Source organism: Taurulus bubalis (assembly GCF_910589615.1).
Source record: "Taurulus bubalis genome assembly, chromosome: 1".
In the NCBI taxonomy this organism is placed as follows: Eukaryota; Metazoa; Chordata; class Actinopteri; order Perciformes; family Cottidae; genus Taurulus; species Taurulus bubalis.
In genome coordinates this window covers 48012312-48036762 of record NC_136589.1, presented here as the reverse complement: position 1 = coordinate 48036762, position 24451 = coordinate 48012312, and the positions used below count along the sequence as shown (strand labels likewise).

The 24451-nt window shown below is 44.0% G+C and overlaps 1 protein-coding gene across 1 annotated transcript in view; it reads left to right on the top strand.

Annotated features, from left to right (window-relative positions):
- Nucleotides 1-24451, top strand: part of bcl11ba (BCL11 transcription factor B a) — a gene marked incomplete at both ends in the record, with an annotated part of 36763 nt that overhangs the window by 5704 nt on the left and 6608 nt on the right. The window contains one exon of the mRNA XM_079226877.1: nucleotides 3132-3599. Within this exon, the coding sequence (XP_079083003.1) occupies nucleotides 3132-3599 (468 nt within the window). The remainder of the gene's footprint in view (nucleotides 1-3131; nucleotides 3600-24451) is intronic.

The window sequence follows — 24451 nt, the reverse complement described above, 5'->3', positions numbered from 1 at the left end:
GCTATGGCTTTGTGGGCGACTAATAAAGTGTGTCCATGCCGAGAGTGCCGACTCTTCTGATCTGCGTGAGAGAGAGAGTGTGTGTGTGTGTGTGTGTGTGTGTGTGTGTGTGTGAGTACCGTGCAGTCTCAGCCACAAGCATTTCATCTTGATTCCAGCCCTTGCATGTGTATCTGTGTGTGGTTGAGGAAGCAGTAACAGTAAAGTCAAGTTATAGTTTCCATCAAGTCTTTAAAGACCTTTCTCCTTCTGGGAGACTTTTGTAGGCTTTCATCAGTCAAAATGGGAAAAGATCATGAAAACATAAAAATCTATTGAAGAGAGGGGAAAACAAATATTTGAGAAGCAGCTTGCAGCTAATATGCTATCTCATTTGTGTGTGTGAATATTGTGAGGCTTGTGTGGAGAGCGTGAAGGGTGGAGATGGATTAGCAGCACAGAAGAGAGAGACCCGGAGACGGGAGCTGCTCACAGAAAACTTCTCCTTGGCGACAGGAACTCGCAGCCCCGGGAGTTTAGCTCCTTAAATACCTGTTGCTCTCCCGTTCCTGCACACGCTGTAGATGGCGTGTGTTATTTTTGAGCGGTTCATTTTTAGACGTTCCGTTTCCTTTGATTTTTTTGTTCTTCTTCAGCCTTGGTTAACTGAAATCCTATTAGCGCTCACCCGGGCCTTATTAGGTAAATCAGGCAAAGTGACGCTTTTTCCTTTGCGTCTGTCATTTGCAAACACACACACACACACACACACACACACACACACACACACACACACACACACACACACACACACACACTGAAACGGGCTCTGGCTGTGGACATGTAGGTGTTTACAGTTTATTTATGAGCATTCGTGCACACAGATCTGCATTTAAGTGTAAATATAAATATTTTTCTGTGGTTTGAAAATAATCAGACTCAGTTGATCAGTGTGCCTTCACTGTATATTTGAGGTTGGGCTGTCTTTTTTTAATAAAAAATCATATTATGGGACTCATGAATCTCTGTGATGAAGTGAAGTCCCGTCAGCACGAGTGTAGCTGTGGACGTTTGTTCCAGGTCAGCTCACTGCTTTCATTCTCTATGTTTATTAGAGGATACACTCTGCTGTATATGGCTGTTCACTTCAATAGCGGACAGATGGCTGCAGCCTGCAGGCCACACACACACACACACACACACACACACACACACACACGACGTACACCATGATGTACACGTGCACATGCAAACGATGGGACACATCTCATGCACACATGCAGTGGGTGTGTGGGGATGTGGGCTGACAGATCTCAGGCCTGCACACCTGCGCACACACACACACACACACACACACACACACACACACACACACACACACACACACACACATGCTTCCTGTAGCCGTAGAAACATAACTAAACTAAAAAACTATTGTATATTATACATTTGGCATAGAAAGCTTTAACCAAAGGAAGAGCATCCTTATCTCGATTGGCCTGAAAGTTTCATTAAAAATTATGTTGCCAAAGCATCAAAATAAAAAGTAGATATTAATATTACAATGCAAACATTAACATAACAATACATTTTTATACTATAATGACATATGTACTGTATTACAATTGCATTTCCACTGTGCCTCAGGTTGTGGCATGAGATACATATTGGGCATCTCTCTCTCTCTCACACACACACACACACACACACACACACACACACACACACACACACACACACACACACACACATTTTTCATATATATATTTAGGTGTAGCTTGGTTAACTATATATAGTCATAAAAATTACAGACTATCATTATAGTCTCCTTTTTTGAATTTTAATTGTGGTACTTCTCGCAGTAAAATATGCGCTTGTGTCCTATATGATTTACTATAACTTCATAATCATAGTTTATAACCTGGACTTTATTATATTCAATGTTTGAAACCCTCCATCAGGTGCAGATAAATCTGAGGGGTCAGAGGATGATTTCGGATACTGCCTGGTTTTCGTATTATAATTGTTTTACACGTTTTTGTGTAGTTTCTCTACCGTCCTATCGCATTATTTTTAAATGGTAAAATTCCCTTTTTGGTTGAACCTACCTACAGTATGCTGCTTTGTGTGCTTCATTTAAAGTGGATACCACCAAACAAGGTCAGGAATCAATGACATGCTCGACATATTTGCAGAGGCGTTGGGTTTTGGTTTAGTGGGGCAAATGGTAGCAGAAAAATATGGTTTTAGTGGTAATGAGAAATCAATATTAACACCTGACAAAAAAATCCCCTGCTGCTGTTATTTATCTTTATTCTACAATTTAACATCAGTGGCTGATATAATAATTTTAAAATGTTGTTTCATTAGTGCTGGGCTCGAGAGGCAGCGATGTGGGGATAGCCCCTCACTCCCAATGTCAAGTGCCTGAGTGCATGCAAACAATACGCATCCAAAGCCTCTGGCAGGGAAACCGGATCGGACACGTTTGGCGCTGAGTGGGGCTAATCGCCTGAAGCTGCTCTGCAATTTGATTGGCTATTTGCCAAATACTGTTGTCGTCATTTGGTCCTATATTGGCAGAAGTTACTATTTATTTTTATTATGAATTTGTATCAGTGTCTCAGTGTTTTAACAGTAATGAACTCGGTACAATTTAATGTCCATAGCATGGGGTCTATATAACCCAGCATATTATAGTGTGTCATGTGTTTCTACATGTATATATATATATTCAGAAACACATTCGTGCTTTTCAAACTAAAGGAACCACTGATACAGATAAAGGATCATTTCTCTTCCCTTACTCTTGAATTATTCTTCTTTTTTCCCTCAGAAAAAAATACGCAGCCTTTTAATTCAAATAAAAGTTCCAAAGTATTGAAAATGATTGGACGTCTCTAAACAACCAGATAAGCAATTTAATCAAACTGAAGCCTTTTGATAGAAGCTACTGGTACACAGGACACACACACACACACACACACACTCGCAGTGTTATGTCATCTCAGTGTTATGTCCCACTCATACATTTAGTCAGTCGAAGGAATTCAAACCTGCTTCTTTTTAATTTTCTGGCTTTCCAAAGCTAAGCAACGTGAGGATCAAACAGCATTAATCTGACGTGTCTCTTCTGGTTTTCTTGTTGACAGCAGAGGTCGAGCTCCCAGATGGCGGCCTGCTCTCCGACTCTCTTTCCCTCCACCCGCTCCACCCGCTCCGCCTCCCTCCCCACCCGCTGGAGCCTAGTCTGGCCCACGCCCTGCCGCCCGGCCTCCACGCCGACCATGACTTGCTGACCTGCGGCCAATGCCAGATGACCTACCCGCTGGGGGACATCCTCCTCTTCATCGAGCACAAGAAGAAGCAGTGCCAAACGCCGCTGCTGGCCAATGGCTGCTATGACAAGATGAGCGACCGGAGAGGAGGAGGAGGGAGTCCCACTCTTCAGAGCCTTCATCACCCGGCGCAGCGGGGCGAGCTGAGGAAGGTGGTGCAGCCGGTGGAGATTGGCATCCAGGTGACACCGGAGGAAGAGGAGGAGGATGTGGGAAGAGGTGGGAGGCGAGAGAGGACGCCCATCAAAGGGATTTGCCCGAAGCAGGAAAACACAACGGCAGGTAGGCACAATAAAAACCCGCCCTTTAAATAAACAGTCCAGCTTTTGTATCACCCCAAATACAAATGACTTATATTACCAAATATGTAACTGCACATACACACACATGACTTACCTCTTCAGCTTCTGTGAGGCATCCGGTTGAGACTCACCCCATCCTCTCCAGCAAGAGAGAGAGAGAGAGAGAGTTGTTCATTTCATTAAAGGGAGGGGACAACAGAGAGAGAGTGAGGAGAAAGAAGGGAGAGACAGCACATTACCCACTCAAAGCCCTAAACCCACTCAAGGACTCGCCTAGTTGAAACAATTTGTGAAAAACGTGACAGAGACTCACCCCGACTCTCATGGAGGAATCCAGCCTAATCCATCTGCTTAAAAAGGTGAAAAGCTCATTAAAATTCAAATAAGCATAGGAGGAAAAAAAGAGGCCGGTTCCTCCCCATTCAGAGGGGGAAAGAAGCAGTTCAGCAGGAGAGCAGCAGTTATCTCTCAAGCCAAGACGCTGAAAGAAAACCAGAGGGGAAGAGCAGAGTATTTCAGTCTCTGACGAGAACTCCTCTCAGCTGTCCTGCCTCAGAGGTCACTGCCTCCTCAGAGGTCACTGCCTCCTCAGAGGTCACTGCCTCCTCAGAGGTCACTGCCTCCTCAGAGGTCACGGCCTCCTCAGAGGTCACTGCCTCCTCAGAGGTCACTGCCTGTAGAAGCACAACCTGCAGCTAAGAGCTCGACAGCAGCTACTCAACGACCAGCAGGAGCTAAAGCGAGTCACGAGTCAACGGGCAGATAGCAGCGTGTCATATTGAACAAGACGTTTCTCTCGTTGGACATGTGACTGTTTATGATCATGTGGCTCTTCCACCGCTCATACTGATAACCTCAAGGTCAGAAGCCTTCACTTAAATGAAGTTATTTGTGTCCAGCCTCGAGAAACAAACACACAGGACTACTCATGTCCATGTTGTACTTGTTCACCATGGTTGATGTTAAGCCTCTTCACATCAACCAGTACATATACCAGTAATGTGTTGTCTATGTTGTCTATAAACCAAGTCAAATCGGATTAAGACAGAATAATAGCATTGATTGGTCGTAAGTATTTTTGTGAATGTGGGAACTTGGCAGAGTAACAATAACAAAAATAAGTAAAATGATTATATATTTTTCATTTATATATATATATATATATATATATCATCTGCTAGAAGTATTGATCTCCATTCAGCAGCACTCCTGGTTTGTCGTTTCAAAGATGTGCGTACAATCTGCCTACCAACATAACTCCTCACCTGTCGGAGAGGCTGCAGGTGACGCTCTGACTGCCAGGATCTGGATGTCAGTAAAACACTGTTTGGTCCTGAACTTCTTTAATATTTCACCTGGCTGTTCCTGCGCAGCTCTCCTCTGAAAGCACGCCACTTAGGTTCTAACGGGCGCCGGCTTCACAGCTAATGCTTCACAATCTCAGCTGCAGGAGTTTGCAAATAGCTCTGATACAATCCAGAGTGTCTGCAGCGCTGCACTCAAGCACATTAATTGATTGGCGTTGGTCACGTTATTAGGTCGGCATTATTCAAATTTATGTGCATAAGTATTTTTACCCCCGTGCTTGAATGTTTGCCATATATCTAACTGTAGTCCTCCTATGAAATCAACTCCACATGTGCAGCGATAGAAGGCTTGAAACTGTAATTGCACAATATTTCCTCTTAACAGAAAGCGCAATAATTTTCACATTAAAAGCCAAAACATATTAGCGGCTCAATTGGACGTGCACTGCAGCAACTGTAAACTATATTGCTGCAATAACATTTTATGTTTAAAAATTACCCTCGGTATTTCACAATTTCCACATGAAATATGGCCAACTAGCACCTTATTAACACAAGGTGAGGACAGACGGGTTTATTAATGGAGCCGGAGTTTAATTTGGTGAGAACACGCTCAGCCCTGCTCATAATCAACGGGGACTGAAATATGACAGGTGGAATTTTCTCTTTGTAAATCCGATCGAGCTTTTCTTCCAGTAGAATTTTCCACCTTCCACTGAGGGAGAGGAAGAGGGTGTCAGCTCAGAACACAACTGGTGACGGCGCTCCAGAGCTCCGCTGCTGTGTGGCTCTGCTCTCAAGCTTTCTCACTTCCTTCACTTCTTCTTGGAGTGGAAGTCATGTATTCACACACACGACGGTTTAAGGAAGGATCCATTTTGATCAGGAACTAGTCATTGTTAAACGATGCACATATGTTTAAATATTGTGTAAATAAGTACTGGGAGTGCTGTGTATCCCTAAACCATCAAAGAGACATCAAACAGTATCATTCACCAAAAGGATGTCAGAGTTTAGCATCTCATATTTTACAAAACTTTCTGTTTTCTGGTCGTAAATGATCGCCATCCAGGTTTGCAGGAGGCCACTGTGTGTCTGCATATCACCACATAATCATAATCACAACACACACCAACACACACCAACACACACCGCCCTCAGGCAGCTTTGATCTCTCGAACACCTGGGGAAGGACTCTTCTACCTGGACATTCATCCACATGTCACCCTCCTCTCCTCTCCTCCACTTGACCCAGTCAGCCCACAAACACATCTCTGTCAGGGCTTTTTTTGGTGAAAATAACCTACATAATAATACTATATATTGGAATTATTTATTGAACTTAATTGTTTTATTTATATATATATATACATATATATATATATATATATATATATATATATATATATATATATATATATATATATATATATGTATATATATATATATATATATATATATATATATATATGTATATATATATATGTATTGATTGTAATTGTTTTGTATATATATATATAAAACATATTATAATATATAAACACAATAAATAATTCCATATTGTCTTTGGTATTTTTGTCATATACAGATATCAACTCACAGACACACACACACACACTCGCACGGACGCACACACACATGGCCGTATAGTTTTGAAAAGCTCAAATATGATGACACCCTTTTAATCTGACAGAGCCATTTGACAGGCTATGTGTGTGTGTGTGTGCCTGTGTGTGTGTGTGTGTGTGTGTGTGTGTGTGTGTGTGTGTGTGTGTGTGTGTGTGTGTGTGTGTGTGTGTGTGTGCCAGCTGTCTAGCGCTACCTTTGCTTTTAAATCTTTTTTTTCCAAGACTCTTTATTTAGTTTTCTGTCACATTTTATGGTTACATGAACACACCGAGACAAGGAGCTCACACACACACACGCACGCACGCACACACACACACACACACACACACACATACACATACACACACACACAAAGTAGATTATTGGACGGAAAAAGATAATCATTAATTTGCATAATTTCAAACAGGACGAGTAAGATACAAGAAAAAACACACTTAATGAAAAAAGCAAGAGGGCATGTTTGAATGTTATGTAAACATTCTGCACTTTGGACACACACACATCTTCAATAAATAATGATGAGCACAGTGGCGTGTCCCTAAAATATTTACCATATGCTTATTTATCTTCCAAATGAAACTGCACAAAGACTTAACAAAGGGCTCCGGCACAGTGTGTGTGTGTGTGTGTGTGTGTGTGTGTGTGTGTGTGTGTGTGTGTGTGTGTGTGTGTGTGTGTGTGTGTGGTATAACAGCCCGTACTTTAGAGGCATTACGGTGCCCGCTGCTCATGTTTTTTTGCGTTGTTTCAATAAAGCTGGGAGGCCTCTCGGATGGAGCGGGGCCTTTTTGAAGTGGTAATTACTTTGGTTGTATCGCTGCTCTCTCTCTCTCCCTGTCTCTCTCTACCTCGCTCGCCCTCTGTATCCTGTGTGCTTTTGGCTAGTTTCAGTTTGGGTGTTTGTGTGTGTCTGTGTTCACACACAGTATGATGCATTTTTAATAGGGCTGAAAGGATGTGGACGCTCACACACACATACACAACACACGCACACACACACAAACACCACACACACACGTACACAAACACCACACACACACACACACACACACACATCAAAACTATGCTTGCTCTTTGAGTCTTGAACAGTCACTTGAAAAATGTAATTTATTACTTACTCCTTGCAATGACATAATCTTTCCTCATGGCTCCACAGCACTATCCATGCCATTGCTCGTCATTCCTTTCTGTTGCATGGTGGTGGTGTTCCTTCTCACCGCTCCAAAGCTGGCACGCCCTCGTCTCCGTATCAAACCACAAAACATTTGAGCTACTGACTGACATGTGTCTGAAGAACTGGGCATCGAACTTCTAGCTATCAGCTTCTGAAAGCTCCCGTCAGCTTTCTAACCTTGGGACTTCTTCTTTGATCGGATCGTGACTTATCTTTAGGGTTTTATTCAGACAAAGGCTTCATCTGATGCATGAGCATGATTTGTATGTTTATTTTCAAAGGTGTTGTTTTGGTATCGGTACAGGTATTGGTGCTATACTATATGGAGACCAGAACTATGATATATGGAGACCAGAACTATACTATATGGAGACCAGAACTATACTATATGGAGACCAGAACTATACTATATGGAGACCAGAACTATGATATATGGAGACCAGAACTATGATATATGGAGACCAGAACTATACTCTATGGAGACCAGAACTATACTATATGGAGACCAGAACTATACTATATGGAGACCAGAACTATGATATATGGAGACCAGAACTATGATATATGGAGACCAGAACTATACTCTATGGAGACCAGAACTATACTATATGGAGACCAGAACTATACTCTATGGAGACCAGAACTATGATATATGGAGACCAGAACTATACTATATGGAGACCAGCACTATGATATATGGAGACCAGAACTATACTCTATGGAGACCAGAACTATGATATATGGAGACCAGAACTATGATATATGGAGACCAGAACTATACTCTATGGAGACCAGAACTATACTATATGGAGACCAGAACTATACTCTATGGAGACCAGAACTATACTCTATGGAGACCAGAACTATACTATATGGAGACCAGAACTATACTCTATGGAGACCAGAACTATACTATATGGAGACCAGAACTATACTCTATGGAGACCAGAACTATGATATATGGAGACCAGAACTATGATATATGGAGACCAGAACTATGGTATATGGAGACCAGAACTATGATATATGGAGACCAGAACTATGATATATGGAGACCAGAACTATACTATATGGAGACCAGAACTATGCTATATGGAGACCAGAACTATACTCTATGGAGACCAGAACTATACTATATGGAGACCAGAACTATGCTATATGGAGACCAGAACTATACTATATGGAGACCAGAACTATGCTATATGGAGACCAGAACTATACTCTATGGAGACCAGAACTATACTATATGGAGACCAGAACTATGCTATATGGAGACCAGAACTATACTATATGGAGACCAGAACTATGCTATATGGAGACCAGAAATATACTCTATGGAGACCAGAACTATGATATATGGAGACCAGAACTATACTATATGGAGACCAGAACTATACTATATGGAGACCAGAACTATGATATATGGAGACCAGAGCTATGATATATGGAGACCAGAACTATGATATATGGAGACCAGAACTATGATATATGGAGACCAGACCTAGCAGGTCTGTTTGTGGCTGTACCGATTTGAAGCTGGGTGTCCCGAGTCTTGTTTTCAGAGCTTACGTAGACGATCATTTCTGTCCCACTAGTTATTATAACTTAAACCAATATTTAAACATAAATAATGATCCATGCGTCTGAACTCAACCCTGTCTTTCTGACAGAAGCTGTCAGTGCGCTAATGGTTATCTGTCATGCCGAGGACACAGTGGTCTCCTCTAAAGAGTCCAGGAGGCTTCCTCCTTCCTTCATTAAGTTCAGAACAGGAATGAGGCAAATGTAGGTGCGTTCTGCATCTACTGAAAGATGACATTTATGTCACGATGTAAGAGATATTAAGACAGCCAGTCAACAATATACAGCAGTCCACATAGCTGGCAGCCTGCTCTTGTGCACACCAACACATATCCTTTTGATTAGTTTTAAAACTAAAAGCTGGACTGTGTCTGTTGTTGTCTGTATGAGTTTCCCCACTGGGGATTAATAACGCTTTCTGATCTAATAATACAAAAAGGTATCTGACCATCAATACTTATATTTCACCAACACAATCCTTGTGTTTTGTTTTGTACAGATTTATAATTGCTGGATTCTTGCCAACAAAACATAGTTTTTCCTCTCTGTGCTGTAAACGTGCACTTTTTCCCATATACTCACATTGGGAAAGATATTGAGGTAAATCAACTTCCCAGTACAAACGAATGTAAATCATTAGGCTCCAGAAGTTGTACAATACGCTAATAGCTGAATCAGAGGTATTGTCCTTCCATTGTTCATGTGTCTGGGCCGAGGGCTGGAGGCGGGACTGAAGATCTATTCTGATCTGAACTGTAGACTGAAAGTCAAACTTTTTTGGCTGCATGCGCCACCTCCAGCACCTGCTAGCAGACTCAGTGAGATGTCACCCTCCCACCAGGTCACACTGCCTCTTCTTCTTCCTCCTCTCCATCCACTTCTATAGCTTTCCTCTGTGAATCCACACAGACCCTGAGAGCAGAGCAGCTGAGCCGTGAGAGACTCAGAGCTGGTCCAGACATGAAGAGACCTTACTAGAGCGTACAAAGGCATGTCGGCATCTCCTGTGCTTCTTAGCATTTTCAAAACCCCTTTTTGTGATTTTCTCCTCGTCGCCTCTCTCTGCCACGTTAATCACTTTGCATGCGCTCATTTAAATATTAAAATTGTCTTTAATCATCAAAGCCAGTGAGCATCATGCATATTCATGTCATCTTACCCCCCTCCCCCTCCATCCCTCCATCCCCTGGATCTCAGGTTCATTACTCTGCCGCGCAGCCATTAGCCACTTCCCTAATCACACAGTTTACACACACAGACTACAGGCACGCACACACACGAACACAGCTAGCCACCAGCACTAACCAGTGCTAATCCACTAACTAAACTAAACACACAGGCATCCCTCCAGTCTAAACTGAACGAGCAGACTTGTCATCCATCCCGACTGCTCGATGGCTGGAGCTGGGAGTATTTGTCAAGAGGCTCGATGAAACCCTAATTTGCATAATGACTTTGTAGTTCTGCATTAATAAAATTTGCATATGAAGCCGTGTTAATTACTCCTGATCAGCCTTTTTTGCATTCATGCATGGTAATTTTCGGCGACTTGCGAAAATTGATGTCCTGGCGTCAGGAATGAGATTGGTGGAGGAGGCTCTGAGTGTGTGTGTGTGTGTGTGTGTGTGTGTGTGTGAAGGTGGATGAAGACGGGGCGCAGATGATGAAGACGGGATTGCGGTGTTGGTGTGGTGTGTGTAAGGGGGGGATCCATAATTTAAAACAAATCTCCTGTAATTTTGGAGAGTAGAATGAGAGGCTATTCACTAAACAAGCACACACACACACACACACACACACACACACACACACACACACACACACACACACACACACACACACACACACACACACACACACACACAGTCACAGAGGCTGGCTGCCAGCCATCTGTGAATCTATTGTTTACTCTCAGTTCTTTATTTCAAACGGTACATCATTTATTTTGCACTTCTCAAACTGTGCTTTTATAAATTAGTTTTGGTTGTAAAAAGAATATGTTTTCTTCTTGGAGGTCTTTTTGCTGTAGTTAATGTGTGCGTGTGTTAGCATTGTGGTGGAATGTGGCGCAGCAGCATTTTTGATGAAACACCCCCCTAAATAGAGTCACCTCTGATGTGTGACCCTCAGAGGTCCCTGGACCCCACTTTGAGCACCACTTGGTTTAGCAGCTACTGAGACATGACGTTTACTTGGCTGCTTAAAAAAAACGTAATAGCTTTGGAAAATCAGCTTTCCTTTGATGAAAATGGCATCTAAGTGAGCGAAGGTTGATTTTAGAAGCTTTCCGTTTATTTAAAGCCTTTCCCTCAAGGACTAGCTCATTTAAATTCCCCACAGGGACGATCAGGTTTAACAAACCTCTGCTAAACCCAGTTAGAGGGGTTCTTCGTGGTTCCTCCAGAGTTTGGGCATTTATTCATTTATACATTTTTTCTTGCCGTTCTTGTGGCGCAGGCTTTGCATGCATGTGTCATGTGTGTTTTTCTTTAAAGGGAAAATAAATCTATATGGAAGCGGAGAGCTGTTGTGAAAAGTAGAGAAAAAGTGTGTTTTCTTGGTGCTCTGTGAATCATTCAAACGCAATGACAGAATTAGAGCCAGAGCAGCATGGAGAGTCCGGGGCGCTGGCCAACACAAAGACAGTTCCAACAGGACGGACATGAATCACAGGCAGTGCTGGATAAAGACTTGAGAGGTGATGAATGAGGAAGGGTCTTCTTTTTGGTCCCTTTCTCTCCATCATCGGGGTGGAGCTCACGAGTAACCTCTGCTCTGCTCCTCATGTCTTCATCATCGTCATCAGAGCGAAGGCTGTGCTTCAGTTCAGCCACGGTAGCTCATGCTAACCACCTAGCGCTTTCTTCTCTTATAAAACATTCATGCAAAAATAATGTCAAACATACTAGTTTTGGAACTGGCATACACTATTATTTATATTTTATTTTTCCAGAGTTGTGGGGGAATTGTGTTTTTTTCTTTGCTTGGCTCTACATAGCTAGATGTTCAGTAATGCATTTTGAATCAAATATATATATATATATATATATATATATATATATATATATATATATATATATATATATATATATATATATATATATATATATATATATATATATATATATATATATATATGTAATTAACATAATAATAATAAATATATAATTAACTTGCTATTGTTGTAATTGCAGTGTCACTTTGGTTTCTATGTAGGACTAGGAACAGTAATGACCTAAACGGGGTGACTTTTTCCAAGTTTCATTTTTAAAAACAGATCTGCAGACCTTCTATTAACAATGATACACAATAATTATTTCTATGAGAAACGTTACTGAATTAAAGTTCAAACACTATTAGTAAAATCAGTCTCAGAACTTAGCAAAATGGACGTTCATTCAACATTCAACTCAAGTGTCTCAGAGCCGTGGGACTTGTGAGGGAAGTGTACTCTCTGATCAACTATAGGTTCTTTAGTGAGTAATCCCTCTGCTGAAAGGAGACCTGCATATAGCTGTTGCTTCTGCGACTGAGAGATCAGATCAGGCGATGGAGCGCTAGGTGTAGTTTGTTTCCAATTGTGTCCCTGAGCTCGGAGGTGTTGTCAGGTATGAGGAAGTGAATAGAGAGAGGAGAAAGGCTGGAGGAGGCTGATTGGGAGGCTTTGTGGAGGTGACAATGGCTGGATGCAAAGCTGCACTCCCTCTGCATTCACCACTCACTGCTGATGATATTCCAGCAAAGGCTGCTCCCCCCGTGTGTGTGTGTGTGTGTGTGTGTGTGTGTGTGTGTGTGTGTTTACAGCAAAACTGTGCCTGCTGCTTCTACTTTCCTGTGTGTATGTGTGTGTGGGAGTTTTGTGTCTATACGCCTTTATTGTTGTGTCAATTCGGTGTGTGTATGTTTGTGTTCACGCTGCAATATTTCTCTCAGCAGATCTGTAACGTGAGTGTACGTTTATTGTTTCAGCCAAATGTGTGTTTACATTTCAATTTGTGAAGGTGGAATGTCTGTAAATGTGTATGTGTTGGTGAAGAAGTGTCATTTGTGAAAATGTCTTCAGGGGCACACTCAGTTTTGTATTGGCAGCCTGATGTCTTCATTTGAACTCCGTCTGAGCTCCACTTCTCACTTCTGTCAGTCACACATTTACCCGGTGATCGCAAACTTCATTTAGTAATGCATGTTTTACTTCAGTAACAAACATTTAGCACCAAAGATGGAGACCAAAACATTTATCAAATCTTGAATTTCTAAGAACAGAATTCCATTTATATGTGTGCGAGTATGAAGTCCACACTGTGTATGGATTAGTTCCAGTGTTCCACATGAAGACATCAGCTCTGTGTGTCGTCAGGAGAACTGTGGCACCACAGCGGGGGAATAAACCTGACAGTCCTCTGGCCTGGAAATGGTAATAAAACATGTTTGGCGCCCAGCTCATCGCCAAGTCTCTCTAGCAGCTTGTTTGCATTTTTTTGATCACCTGGAAATATCTCCTGTCTTCCAGCGTAGCACCATGGCATTGTAAACTTCTCTGAATTAACTCCGGAGTTGCGCTTGGACTGAGACCAAGTCGCAAGTATCTGTGGCAGATTCCTCCCCGCTGAGTCTCAGAGGCACGCTGCTTCGTCCTGTCTCCTCCTGCTCTTCCTCACCGTTTTAGAGGATCTGAATCCGTGCAAAGCTCTCACACACAGAGCCCCTCATGAGAGCTAGCGCACACGGTAATGCTGACGCTACACGCTGGGTCTTCGGACAACACCGCCTTAAAATAACTTGACAACATTGTCGCTGCACAATAGCAGGCGGCAGCGGCTCCACCGCGGACAGGATGGGATTACCGCCATGTTCGACTGCGTTGGGGGGACTCATTACTGCCCCTCTCCTTTAAAATGGGTTGTTGGCGTTTAGCACCGGCCAAATCACCACTTAACAAAAGCTAATTTCTCACTTGGTTAAACTGGGAAGGATTAGGGGCTCTGTGACGGCACAATCCATGTTTGGTGAAGAGTGAGGGATGGAGGGATGTTAGGAAAGGATTTAAACCTCAATTACAAGGGACTGAGAGCTTTTGTGTGTCCGTGGCGAAGGTGGGACGCTGAGGTTTAGCGACTCCGCTGGAAATGTTTGCTTCCTTGTCGTGCATGCGTGTGGGTGTGTATATTTGTGCATGCAGCCGAGGGTGGCATAGCCTGACAAATACATGTTGATCCCCTTGTTTAGTAGGGTTTAAGTCTCCCCAGTTTCACATGCTAGCAGCACTCGGGCTACACAAGGAGGGACGGCTCACAATCAAAGCTCATGACACGACAGCAATTTAAACCCTCCCTGTTTGTGTCATGTAATGGGGACAGCAGATGGTTTGGTATTACATTGTCTGGCCGCTATAGCTCTCATCCACTTAAAACCCCTTAAAAACTCCTTGAAGATGCTGCTTTAAGCTTAAAAGCCCAGAGGATGCAGCACCACTCTACACCCCATTCAAACCACCAACACCCCCCCGATGTTACTGTTGAGGGGCTTATCCAACTTTTCAAGACAAGACAAGAGCACCCACTGATTCCATTCTTCACAGAGCGACTACCTTCCCTTTGTGTGCTTCTCCCTCAGTGACAGCAGGTTTGTTTGTGGTCATTTGGACACATGTGTTTCAAGCCCTTTCCATAGCATCCTCCTAACACAGTCTAGCACCCGGTAGAAGCCGTTCCTGCCCCGTAGCATCCCACAGCCCTTAAGCACCTCTTAAAACCATTCAGCACCACCCTCTCCACCCCTGCAACCCGACCCATTTTTACTGGCTTTTCCTCTACCCAATATTTTGCAGATGTTGCTGTCTTCGCTCATATTCATCTATTTATTTGGTGTGAGGAACATTCTTGGTGGCTGTGCACTAAACCCAGAGCAGTGGTCTCTCTGTTTGCACCCAGAACCAGATTTTGAGCTGCTTTCAGCATGAAGAAGGGAAGAGGAGCAGGATAAGGAGGGGGTTAGATTTCCCCAATGAACACCAAACCCTTTCGTTTGTATCAAAGCTTTGCCTCACCCCCGCTGACACCCCTGAATTATTCACTTAGAGGAAAAGATAAACAAAGCTTGCTAGCTACAGTTGTTCTATTGATTTCTTTGGGCAACATCATAGATAACAAAAAGAGGGCCGGTGGAGAGGAGCTGGGCTGCTGCTGTCTCTCTTTTTTTCATCTGTAAATAAATCAATAACATGCGTAGTTTTTCTCCTGAGAAAGCAACCTGTGTCCTGTTTCCCAGGAAAGTAAATAATGCATTTAAATGATATCTCCTGTGTTATTTCAGTAGTTAGTGCATGTGTCTATGGATCGGGGCCCTGCCATGTGGGAACGGTCTTTTCTACCTGTTGGTTGGGCTACAATTGCCCATCGCTGGGGTAATTTGCCATTCGGAGCGAGGTTGGGGGTAAACAATGCTGGCTGAGGGCCAACAACCGGTAGAACAACCCCTCTGAGGAGAAACAGGCAGATCCTCCCTGTACTTTGAGCTCTAGGAAACATTCAAAATAAAAGATGCTCATAACCTTTTCACTTCATGTGTACATTACTGAGCCCACTCTTAGTCTAGGGTTGCAGACAACATCTCCACATGCTCTGTCAAAGTGTCTTTCAGCGTCTGCATGACACACAGCTGAATTTTTGGCCCATTTATCAACACTCCCAGCCAACTGCAGGATCCCTTAACTGCCTCTTTGGCGCCACTTGAAGGCTGGCAGATAAAAAGTGTATACCTGGGAGGAAATTGCAGGTTGGTGGGCGCAGTGTTTTCTCTCTCCCTGAAGAAGGCTGCTTAATCACCAGAGGGTTTCTCCATTGTTTTCGATCCCCCTGCCCCACAGCACATTATTATGTCATCAAGATGCTTAGGTACACTCCAATACCACGCGGACACCCATGAAGGCATTCACAACAACCACAGGATCTGAAATGCTTTCTTCCTCTGCCCAGCATTGGTCAGTGGATAAAATGTGACCGGCAGCCAGCAGGCCTCGGCCCTCGATGGGCCTCCCATCATGGCTGCCGGCACAGCGCCGCCATCTGCCTGCCTGTGGCGAGGAGTCTTGCTAGCTAGGGAAATCAGATCAGTGCATCCAGGGTAGCTCGATGTGAGCTTGACTGCAACAGAAAGAAACACAAAGCACTCACACTCAGAAACACTCAGACATCTCCAGTAGTGGGGGCCTTGGCCTAAATGGTCAGTACTTGAGGCTAATGATGAATGGAGCAGGATGGGATCTCAGCTCTGACCAACACAGGCACGTGTGTGTGTATGTGTGTGTGTGTGTGTGTGTGTGTGTGTGTGTGTGTGTGTGTGTGTGTGTGTGGGGGGGACAAATTAATTCTGCAAAGACACTACAAAGCCTCATTAGATCAATTAGCAGGTAAGCCTCTTGCTCCATGACTCATTTTAGACTAGTCCACGATTCATCACTGAGAAAGGTACGCACCTATTAGAATCAGAGCTTTTCCTGGGTTTTAACACAACCACAAAACAATGATATTAAAACCGTCTGGGAATCTTAAGCAAAAGTCCTTGACAGTGAACAAATACTTGGCAAAGAACTGGATTCTGATTCTGATTGGAATACAGGGAAAGTTCCTCAGTTCCTAAAAACATTCTTGCTGCAGGTCAGTGAGAGACAGGCCAGTCAGAGTAAAACACTCTGTTATTAATTTACTTCTATGAGATGAATTTAAAGCATTCTTTACCCACTCTCACTCATCACTCTCTGTTCACATCTCTGTTGTGTTTGGCTGCTGTGTGACCGCTGAGCTATGAGGAGGCTCTATCATGCGCTCTCCTTCCTGGCCTCTCACAGAGGAGTGTCCTCATATGACAAAGAGGTTCCTCCATCACTTTTCTCCTTCCTTTTGCAGCCCTCACATGTTTGCTCATAATGCCACCTCTTTTTTTAAAAGTTTGTGACACAACAGTTAGGAAGCTGCATGCTCTGATTGATCTCAGATTGACCCATGACGTCTCATGTTGCAGCATTACAGAGAGTGGCTGCACATAGTAGCATGTTGTAGCATTGCAGAGAGTGGCCGCACATAGTAGCATGTTGTAGCATTGCAGAGAGTGGCTGCACATAGTAGCATGTTGTAGCATTGCAGAGAGTGGCCGCACATAGTAGCATGTTGTAGCATTGCAGAGAATGGCTGCACATAGTAGCATGTTGTAGCATTACAGAGAGTGGCTGCACATATTAGCATGTTGTAGCATTGCAGAGAGTGGCTGCACATAGTAGCATGTTGTAGCATTGCAGAGAGTGGCTGCACATAGTAGCATGTTGCAGGATGTGGCTGCATGTTGCCGTGTGTTACAGCTGCAGGATGTGGCGTGTGTGACACTACAATCTGCATTTTTATAATCCTACTTAGATTTAGGTATTTTGGTAACATATTTTACTGACTGAGTGTTTTTTTTTTGACAGACTTCACCGATTATGTTGTTTAAAACAGATAAAACCAGTGTATTGCTCCTTTAAAAGATGGGACAGCCTCGCTAGTCTATGCTTCAGACTGTGTGTGTGTGTGTGTGTGTGTGTGTGTGTGTGTGTGTGTGTGTGTGTGTGTGTGTGTGTGTGTGTGTGTGTGTGTGTGTGTGTGTGTGTGTGAAAACAGATTGGAGTGCTTATGGGAGCAAGCCTGCTTCCAGTTAGTGTGGAGACAACAAGGGCCCCAAGGAGCTCCTCTCCTTCCCTCTCTTCCCTCCTCTCTTCTAAGAATCAAACATTGAGGCAAAACAAATTGAAACCTGACAAAATATGAATGTGGTTTTGCTGTAGTTCATATTAGTAATGGAGGTCATGTGATGGTCTACAAGCAACTGAGCTTTCAACCAGTGTACATGCAGCTGTTCCTGGTAACTCTCACCACACAGTGACAGCTCCTCTGTTGACAGTTGTATAGCAGACCAGGAGTCTGACTGGCAGTAAAGGTTGCATGTGTGAAAACGCTGGTTAATCTCACGCAGGAACGTGGTGGAAGACAGACTGTCCTGAACGTAGGCAACACTCGTACTCCTGCACTGTACTCAAAGGTATAGACTTTGGCCATTATAGATCATATATATATATATATATATATATTCTAAATTAAAGCAAAAACTAATAAAATAGACCCAAGTTGTAATAAACTAGAATTTCTCTCTAATATTAGTGTAAAGTGAGTACGACCCAGCAGGATTAAGCATCATATGGTATTTGAACTCATGAACATGTTAGTTAAACGTCCTTAAGGTGGCGTAACCCTGTCCCTTGCATGCAGGTATACAGTTTGGCTGTGTCTCTTCTGCCTCTTCATAGCTCCCAGTCATCCAGACCATATAAGGGCCTCCAGCACAGACCTGTCCCCTCATCCCTCCATCCATGCCCTCCTCTAACCTCCATCTGGTCTGGATCCGCTCTCCTCCTCGACCCCCTCTCCCTCCCGCTCCTACTTCTCGCTGCCATTTCTGTGTAAACAAGTGGAGTCTGACCATAACACTCAGACCCCAGGCTGCACTCCTTCATTCTCATCCCCTCCCTGCTTCACCTCTTTTTCTGTTTCTTTCTACATCTGTCTGTTAGTCAACTCCAATATCTCTTCTTCCACTCTGTCGTTTTATCCAGAGGACGATATTTGAATAGCAGCTAAAGGCTACATGTACAAGAAAAGATCTCTGCTTTGCTCTGAAAGTTGAAAAGGTGAAGCTGATCAGAGGGCATAACATTAAATTCCTAAACCTGGGGTTGCACTCGGTCCTGTTCCCCGGTGGAACGAGAGTAACAGCACAGAGAGAAAGAGACACATTTTTTCTTCTTGACGCTGGTGTCAGGCAGCGCTGTAATATGTCTTTTTCAGACAGGAGGGGCACTGCTACATCATAGTCTGGGATGGGGGTCTGGCATGTGTGTGTGTGTGTGTGTGTGTGTGTGTGTGTGTGTGTGTGTGTGTGTGTGTGTGTGTGTGTGTTCCAGGAGACTCCCACTTGGCATTGTGCAATTTGGACAAGCTTTATAGAAGCGGTGGGAAGGAGGGAGAGGATTTGGATCGGACAAGCGACAGGGAGCCATAGAGGAGAGAGAGAAAGAGAGAGAGAGAGAGAGAGAGAGAGAGAGAGAGAGAGAGAGAGAGAGAGAGAGAGAGAGGGATCCAAAAATGTGTTGGAGCGCTGTCCCGGTCAAATCAGGCTCATGGCAGAGTTTCTCTATTGTTGCTACAGAGACCAAGCCAGCTCTTCACCTGACAACATGTCACTGAATGCACCTCAACAGACAAAAAGAATCCCCTTTAGTGTCCACAGAGGTCCCTGTAGGAGCGACTGTAAACACTGACGATCACATTGATCATCGTATGCATCAGGTTGCTTCATCCAGAAGGTCTGTGTGTGCTTCTACACTGTGTATGGACACCCACACGCCGGGCTTCATGCATCAACGCTAACCAGTTGTGCTGAATGGTGAACCCGCTCTAGACCCTTGATAAGGCACATGTTCCATGTGGAAATACTCTGGCATATGATCAAGATTTGGTATGTTAGCAGGAGCTTAATGAATGCAATACAATCCAAGGGTTTAATAGTGTTAATTAGGATCAATGTAACAATAGTATGTATTTAATAATCCAATAATAATAGTAAAATACTGAAACTCTTACAGTAAATACACAGCTTCTTCTACCAGACCTGGAACATATTTAAAATGGTTCCACTTTGTAAACTCTACATTTGAATCAAACTACGCTACAATCCGAGGCCCCTTTAACTGAAGGCTAACGTTGGCCCCTCACACCTGGGCTTCCCTGTCTAATCATCAGTTCATGCAGGGACATGGAGCGTGTGTGTGTGTGTGTGTGTGTGTGTGTGTGTGTGTGTGTGTGTAGGATTAGTGTTTGGGGGAGGACGATGCCCCGACAGAGCCCTTCCTGCCTCCACACCTCTCACATACACACATGCATGTAGTCCATACGCACAGGTGCAGTGGTGCGGGCCAGTGTGTGGGATTAGCTGGTATGCTCTGGCACTCTCTTCTGATAATCCCTCTAATTTGTGAAGAGGCAGACACACTCTCACTGCAGCACTTTGTTTTGGTTCGCATCTCAACTCCTTATTTTGGCTCCAGCTCTGAGGACTTGTTTCTTGTCATGTCTTATTTCTCCTGATATGCTGAATGCATTCTAATTCCGCTATGATCAGCTAAGCGCTCCTTTAAAATATGAATATAATGTACATATACAATCGTGATATAAGGATACCAGCCACCCCCTCGCTGTCTTTCTCGTCTTGCTTTGACGTGCTTGTATACACACACCTTGCTCTACGACAGTCCTCTGTTGGCTAGGGAGCATGCAGAGAAGATGTGGGAATGCAACGTGTGCTGGGGGGAAAGGAGGTGGACTCTGAAAGGAAAGGACAGAGAGCAACACAGAGACATGAATACAGCTCATGCTCATTCTTTAGATGCTACCTGTTACCTTTTCATCAGAGTTAGTCCGCCAACACTTGCCGTCAGCGTCGGGGAAACCTTTGAGACGCTGCTAAAATTAGATTGTGAGTTAAGAGGGTGTCCATCACCTGCAAGGAGAGACATTCCTGGGAAAACATGTTCCAGAATCTTCCAGCCACCAATAGAGGGGATTGTGCCATGATAGAGTTGTCTAGGCGTGTTGCATACCTCTGAACTGAAGCCCACTTCTACATGTTTGAAGTGGTTGGAGGAGGTCTGCTGTTGGACTCATTGACTGCTATTTTCCATATGGAAAAACAACCGTGGCAAAAAGTGCTTTGTAGGTGAGATTAAGAATGAGGAAGTCAGCTGCGTGTTGCAGACCGAAAAAAGCCACAAAATGGTGTCAAGCGTGCGTCAGTCCACTTGTTCTATTGTTGTGAACAACATTGCATACAGTCAGTGCCTGCTGTCGGATCAGGGGTGTGGCCTTGACACGGTGACATGTCACAAACTATGTTGTAATTTGCATTGCTATAAATGTAAATGTGATTAATACCAGGGACATAAAAAACACTTTTCATCTTTTGTGAAAGAAGCATGCACCACTTTTCATTCTCCCAGATTCCTTATTTTAAAAAACTACCCATACTTGAAATGAACATAACATTTTTCAAGGCCAAATATTGAATTTTCCACTCAGCCTTTCACTTTCAGCACATCATAATTCACAAAGAGAAAAGGAAAAAAACCTTGGGCGGGAACCCAGCTCATAGCATGTAGGCTGACAGTAACAGCCTGTACAGCAGCAAGAGTTTGGGGTTTGCCTCTTGGTCTTGAGCCAACAGCATCTGTGGCGAGCTGAGCTCAGAGATGACTCAGTTTCCCCAGAAGGAGTTTTTAGTCTGGCCGACCGAAGCTTCGGGAGCTGTGAAGTAGCTGTGTTGAATCAGTGACTCAGACGCAGCAGATAAAGCTATACTGGCTTGAGACTCTCATTTCCGTACAGTTGGGGCGATTTAATTAAAGCTGCTGCTGTGTGGTCCTGGAGTGATTCTAGTCGCAGCTATTAAAGCTTTTTAAAAAGCCTGGTGGATGACGTAAAAAGCCTGCTCTCTAACCACTTCATTCAAAACTAACAGACTGCTTAAAGAAAACTGGGAAGTTGACGCCAAATGAACTCTGCTTTTTAAAATGACCTCATTAGGTGGAGAAACATGCACAGACTAAACACTTTTTAACTCTCAAGCTAAAACCAAAAGGTCTTACTATAGTATGGATATATGTTCAGTGTATACATGGTACTGTGTGTGTGTGTGTGTGTGTGTGTGTGGCTGGTGGGGGTGGGGTCACCTCCAGATCATTTACATGTTAATCACACTGCTGGTTTAATAATGCAAAAAAGAGAACATGTCAGGAAAGTTTTTACAAGCGTGACGAAAGGCCAAGAGAGGAACACACACACACACACACACACACACACACACACACACACACACACACACACACACACACACACACACACACACACACACACACACACACACACACACACAGCCGCTCGGTACCCTTGGCTCATGTCAGCTTTGTTCTGTATGTAAATGCCTCGGCGCTGACATTGCTCCACTTCCTGTATGCAAACCAGCTCAGATCTCTAATCCACTTCTGATTGGCCGGAGGAAGCGGGGCTACTGTAGAGCAGCCTCCTTGATTGAGAGATCAAGGTGAGGGGCAGAGGGGGAGGAGAGTACTACACTAACCAGTGGGATGAATGATGAAACACAGACTGCATGGAGGAGAGAGAGAGAGAATGAAGGCTGGATCAATCAGCATTAGAACTGTGATCATGGACTTCACCGTTCAAAGGTAGACAAAAACCTTATAGTCTCAAGGTCTCGACCCTTAAGTCTGGTCCGAGCGCCTCGCTGTGCTCTAATGTCGTGAAGTTCAGCGAGTAAAACAAGTCTGGTGAATCTCTTCGGGGGTTTTGAGTTTTGTTCTATGTGATGAAATCCAGTTTATAATGATCACATAAATAAACCTTAAAGTCACAAGGGAGCACCATGAGGACACACCATGAGGAGTGAAGCTGTGAGTCAAACGTGAAGATGAGTGTTTAACTTCTCGGCCACAGAGATCTCTGTGATAATTTGACACAATAATCCGCAGCGCTCCTCTGACACTCGCTCCATTAAGCGCACACTTTACAGAGATCTGCGCGTCCTCAGTAATTGCACAGATTTGACTCCCTCTGTAATCCTCTCTCTTCCATCTATAATAGCTGTGATTTAATTTAGCTATTTAACCTGTAATTCCAGCAATATTTATAAAGGAGCGGGGCGGTGGGCCATTAGCCGCCCCAGATGAATACACTGAGATGAAAATGAACGCCGCTAACTGCCAGTTGACCTTCGCACTGATTTCTAGCCGTTCCCTCTCTTCCCTTTTTTATGAGCCGCGGTCGCAGTAATTATGGCAAATTGAATCATAGTGAAAACTGGATTCAGTCAGTAATGAGAGTTTTATACTGTGTGAAACAAGAATACCTCGAAGCAAGCGCCAGGAGGATGGAGGCATGGCCAGGAGGAAGCAGGGCAGCGTGGTGCTTCAGTCTGGAGGTTTCTCACACACACACACACATATCAGAACGCTTCAGTCTGGAGGTTTCTCACACACACACACATCAGAACGCTTCAGTCTGGAGGTTTCTCACACACACACACATCAGAACGCTTCAGTCTGGAGGTTTCTCACACACACACACACACATCAGAACGCTTCAGTCTGGAGGTTTCTCACACACACACACACATCAGAACGCTTCAGTCTGGAGGTCTCACACACACACACACACATCAGAACGCTTCAGTCTGGAGGTCTCACACACACACACACACACATCAGAACGCTTCAGTCTGGAGGTTTCTCACACACACACACATCAGAACGCTTCAGTCTGGAGGTTTCTCACACACACACACACACATCAGAACGCTTCAGTCTGGAGGTTTCTCACACACACACACACACATCAGAACGCTTCAGTCTGGAGGTTTCTCACACACACACACATCAGAACGCTTCAGTCTGGAGGTTTCTCACACACACACACATCAGAACGCTTCAGTCTGGAGGTTTCTCACACACACACACATCAGAACGCTTCAGTCTGGAGGTTTCTCACACACACACACATCAGAACGCTTCAGTCTGGAGGTTTCTCTCACACACACACACACACATCAGAACGCTTCAGTCTGGAGGTTTCTCTCACACACACACACACACATCAGAACGCTTCAGTCTGGAGGTTTCTCACACACACACACACACATCAGAACGCTTCAGTCTGGAGGTTTCTCACACACACACACACACATCAGAACGCTTCAGTCTGGAGGTTTCTCACACACACACACACACATCAGAACGCTTCAGTCTGGAGGTTTCTCACACACACACACATCAGAACGCTTCAGTCTGGAGGTTTCTCACACACACACACACACACACATCAGAACGCTTCAGTCTGGAGGTTTCTCACACACACACATCAGAACGCTTCAGTCTGGAGGTTTCTCACACACACACACACATCAGAAAGCTTCAGTCTGGAGGTCTCTCACACACACACACATCAGAACGCTTCAGTCTGGAGGTTTCTCACACACACACATCAGAACGCT